Genomic DNA, 4589 nt, shown 5'->3' with positions numbered 1-4589 from the left:
TATATAACTTACTGGGGAGGTCTGAATTGCTTTTCCGACTGTTTCACCGTGTTTTTCGGCACAAGGTAGCAAATGAGGGCCGGAGAGGGGTTCTCCTCCGATGATTAAGTCACTAAGGGTTTTGAGATAATTGTTGATAAAGTTTATAAGGAATTAGAGCTATTCTTGTACGAGAGAATAATGCATGGGTTTCGGCGTAAAAGTTACATTATCCTTGGTGATGCATGGCACTGTATATTTATAGTGGTGGGCCTTAGGAGAATTTCCCAAAACCGTAATGGCAGTTTAAGCTTTTACCTTAAATGAAATCTTTCTCGGGATCAGTGGAGAAAGAAATAGAATATTTTGAAAGCCTACGTAGAGTTTGGTGATTTGCTGATCCTTACACCATGGTCCCCACTCTCTGTCTTTTAGTACACCTACATGGGTAGGGTACGAGGTAGGTGTGGTGCCTTGCCTTATACAACTATTCTACGCATAACTGCAGTTGCTTCCTACCACGTTATCGTTTTCGTTGTCATCATTCTGCAGGATCAATCATCCTGCAGGTATTCATGTTCTTCATTCTCTGTCAGGGTCCTTTTGGTATGACCCTGCTATTTCTGTGAGTCCTGTAGTCCTGAATCTTATGTGAGGAGTAGGTTTAGTCCTCCAGGGAGCTAAGTCGTCCTTCTTAGGGAGCCTGGACCTCTGAAGGGGTCCTGGTTGCTTTGTCCTGTCCTTTGTTTATGGTGGTGATTGGGGTTTCTCCTCTTGTAGGGTCTTGATACTAAGGGTCATGTTTCAGCACATACAAAAGCAAAGATAAAATAACTCAAATATAGGCGCAATAAAAGTTGTTGTATAGTATATGTAAGAATTTTTTTTGATTAAATCATTATAGTTCACAATTTTTTTAATTTTTAAATTTTAACAAATTTAAGTATTGCTTGAAAAATTTTGTAAAATAAAAAGGATTCAATTTTTATTTGAGAAACAACTTGCCTTTAAAATTTTGGTTAAATTTTGCCATTGAATGTACTCAAAACTAAAGGTAAGTTTGTTGGTCATTATTAGTAAAAGTTAATTAAAAAAATCGTCAATAATTAATATATAAAATTTTACTCTAATAGTTAATGTTTCTCGGTTAAGCTTTATGTATGTTTGTCTCTCTACTATTCATTTCCTTCTCTTAGCCTATCATGTACAAAAAAAATTATACTAGATATAGAGTTTATCTTTTTGTTTACAAAATGTTGTACCGACCTCTATGTATAATAGTCTCTTTTAAAAATAAAGGACATACTTAATCCTAGCTAGAAACACTTATCAAAGCTTGGATATTTTGTTCACTTGCTAGGCAATACATTTCAATAATGTGACATGTACTCTAAAGTAAAGCGAGACATCCTTAAGTTTACGCAATATGTTCACTCTAGCAATGAACCAAGTCTAGATTATTACTTCAACTTAATCCATACATGCAATGATGCAAATATAAGATCATAAAAGGTGCCTTTAAGTTAGTACTCTAAATCCATTCATGTGACATTTGCCTATAACACAAGGGATCATGAGCCTAAGTCATCCAATGATAGTGTATACTTTACTATAACATCTCACATTGTCAAATAAAAGTATATATAATGAAGAAAAAACTACTACCTATATACTAATTAAATGTCTCATTTAGTTTTGCACTGTCGTTAAAGATGCACTGATTAAATTCTTAATATTTTAAATAGAGCATAATTCAAATTTATAAATAGTTGATATTAATAAAATTTACATTGAGACAAAACAAATAAAATTTCAGTTGACTATATTTTTTATTTATAGATTAAGAATAAAATATAAATTAATTTTAATTAAGGAATAGTGCCGAAAAACAAATAAGAAGTTTCATTAGATGTTGAGTGAATATGAAATTTATGCAAAAGGGAATACGTACAATAGAAATTTCTATGCATAAAATTGTTAATCAATATACTAGGAGTATTTGAAGATCAAGCCTGATTGAGTGAACTCAATTACTTTTTTATAATTCAGTTAGTCTTCTAAGAGATTGTCTCTTTGAGAAACGTATAAATGAGATTAAAAGAAAGTGGTGAGCCATTGTCAAAAAATAAAAATAATTTAGATTAAATAGGACAGACCAAATAAAAAATACTGCAATTTGAATGGAACCAATGAGTATACATTCTCCATTCTTTTTAATTTACACATAATATAAACTTAGGGGCTACCATTAGCCTAATCCATCCATCAAATTAATTGCAAGTAGCATCCATACTTATTTTCCAAACCCGTGAATTCCAAGCTAATTGCTTCTTTATTTTACTTTAAATTAAACTTTTTTCTGTTTATTCAGTTTTCATGCTTTAATAACTACCCATCTCTCGTGATTACAATTGCTAAAAAGTTTCCATTTGTTTTTTCATACAACTTTTCTCAATTGTTCTCCATCATTATCCCATCTCTACCCACATAAATTCTTTTTATATATGTCACATATCTCGTGAAATTCTTGATCCTCGTATCATTTTCAGATACACCCTTAACTATACCAGTTTTTCTTGCACATTCCTCTAAACTCTAGGTTCCTCTACACATTTTGCCCTTAAATTTTACATATAAGTAACCTAAGAAAGGGCACCGGCTAAACTAATTCCACGATCAAAATCCACCATGGAAACACTACAAAGAACAAAATCAGACATTTCAACTGTGTTATTACACACTAAACATTGCAATGATCCATCTATAGGCAGCCTTCCGACTTTGTCGGAAATCGAGCTAGCTAAGTGCGAGTGTTGCGGGATGACCGAGGAGTGCACGGCCGAGTACATTGAGGAGATGAGGGACAAATACTCAGGCAAGTATATATGGGTGAAGCCACAAAGGGGCTTGTAGGGCCCCTACTTTATGATCTATTTTTTAAGTTTATTAGCTCCTATATATATATATATATATATATATGGGCATAATCATGTGAAAATCATTAAAATGATAAAAAATGAAAATTAGATTGAGATATTCATATTAAGCTAAAGGTGTAACATATTTATTTATAGGGTGTACATATTTTGTGAATGATAAAGTTCATACTCCCTCCTATTCATCACAAGTGTTCCATTTGTTTTTATGCACTCTATCCAATGTACTTATTCAATCCTTAATATCTCTAATTGTGCATAATTAAAAAATTATAGAAAGTTGATATGAATAATCTTTGCATTGAAACGAATCAAACAATATTTTACTTGATTATGTTTTAACTTATAGATTAATATCAAAAATACAAATTAAGTATAAGAGATGAATAGTACCCAAAAAGTAAATGAGACACTTATGGTGAATACGAGGGAGTAATATTTACATGACGTCTGAATATGTACATCTTTCAAGCATGTATGTACATCTTTTAGCAAACGTCGAATATTTTACAAACTATCATTCTATTATGTACACTATTTTAAGCTTATATATATCACTGTTTTTAGTTTTTATCACTTTAATTGGTTTTCACATGATTTAAATCATATATATATATATATATATATATATATATATATATATATATAAGTATTGCAACACAAAATTATTTTTGGTTAAGTGTTAAAAAGTTTTAATAATTTCTTATATTTATTTTTTAATAAAAAATTTTAATTTACATATTCTTTGGTTCCTAAACTTTTATATTTTGGTTTCGCTCCTACAGGCAAGCTTATATGTGGGTTGTGCGCTGAAGCGGTAAAAGAAGAGATGGAGAAAAAAGGTGGAAGAACAAGGGAAGAAGCCTTGGAAGAACACATGAATGCTTGTGTAAAATTCAATAAATTTGGGAGGGCTTACCCAATTTTATACCAAGCTGATGCAGTGAAGAAATTATTAAAGAAGAGTAGTAGTGCAAGGGCTAACAATTCTAAGGGTACACTTCTTAATAAGGGTGGTTTGGCTAGGAGTTCGAGTTGTATGCCTGCTATTACTGAAGATATGAAGAATAATCTTCGAAATTAGATTGTGGAAGTGGTCTAAAGATTTGGGATATAATCCCTTAAAATTTGTGTAGGGTATGATATTGGAAAGGAGAGTTACTAATTACAATTTATGGATGATTATAGATTTTAATTATGTTTATTGAGTCATTATTGTAAATAAATTATATTTGTTATATAGCTTATAGGTTGGGTTATAACATAGGATTGTATTGTGCTAATGATTTGTTATATTATATATAGTTTTGAGGTTAATTAATTAATGACATTAATTTAAGATATAATTTTTCACTATCATTCCAACATAATATATAGGGAACTACTCTTAGATTAAGTTTCTTGTTTTTAGCACGTGTTGTATTTGTTCAGGCTCTATAAGTCAGTTAGTGTTGTCCTGGTTAGTTAGTTGAGTAACTAACTTTTCTCTAGTTTGTTACATTCTGTTTTCGTCTCATATAACTATGTATAAGAGATTACTTCTTTCATGTAATGTATGATAAAAATCACATTCAGAAATAGAAAAAGAGTTTGTTCTTAATTCATTGCTTTTGTTCTTTCCTTTGATTGATTTGAATACCAAAATTCAACATGGTATCAAAGCAACTGGAGTCT

The 4589-nt window shown here is 30.8% G+C and overlaps 1 protein-coding gene across 1 annotated transcript; it reads left to right on the top strand.

The window, feature by feature from the left end:
* The first annotated feature begins 1907 nt into the window (after positions 1-1907).
* Positions 1908-4366, top strand: LOC130802890 (uncharacterized). Its single transcript, XM_057666995.1, has 2 exons — positions 1908-2854; positions 3701-4366. The coding sequence occupies exons 1-2, from the start codon at positions 2668-2670 to the stop codon at positions 3997-3999; spliced, it is 486 nt and encodes a 161-aa protein (XP_057522978.1). The 5' UTR covers positions 1908-2667; the 3' UTR covers positions 4000-4366.
* The last annotated feature ends 223 nt before the right edge of the window (positions 4367-4589 follow it).

The sequence above is a fragment of the Amaranthus tricolor genome, chromosome 16 (genome assembly GCF_026212465.1).
Source record: "Amaranthus tricolor cultivar Red isolate AtriRed21 chromosome 16, ASM2621246v1, whole genome shotgun sequence".
NCBI lineage: Eukaryota > Viridiplantae > Streptophyta > Magnoliopsida > Caryophyllales > Amaranthaceae > Amaranthus > Amaranthus tricolor.
Note: the sequence above shows the minus strand (reverse complement) of the source record. Positions and strands in the feature narration are given on the sequence as shown.

Bases quoted from the DNA above. Each gene is read 5' to 3' on its own strand.
- LOC130802890 (XM_057666995.1), top strand. From the start codon at position 2,668: ATGGAAACACTACAAAGAACAAAATCAGACATTTCAACTGTGTTATTA. The intron at 2,855-3,700 runs GCAAGTATATAT...TCGCTCCTACAG, and splicing joins GATGAGGGACAAATACTCAG to GCAAGCTTATATGTGGGTTG.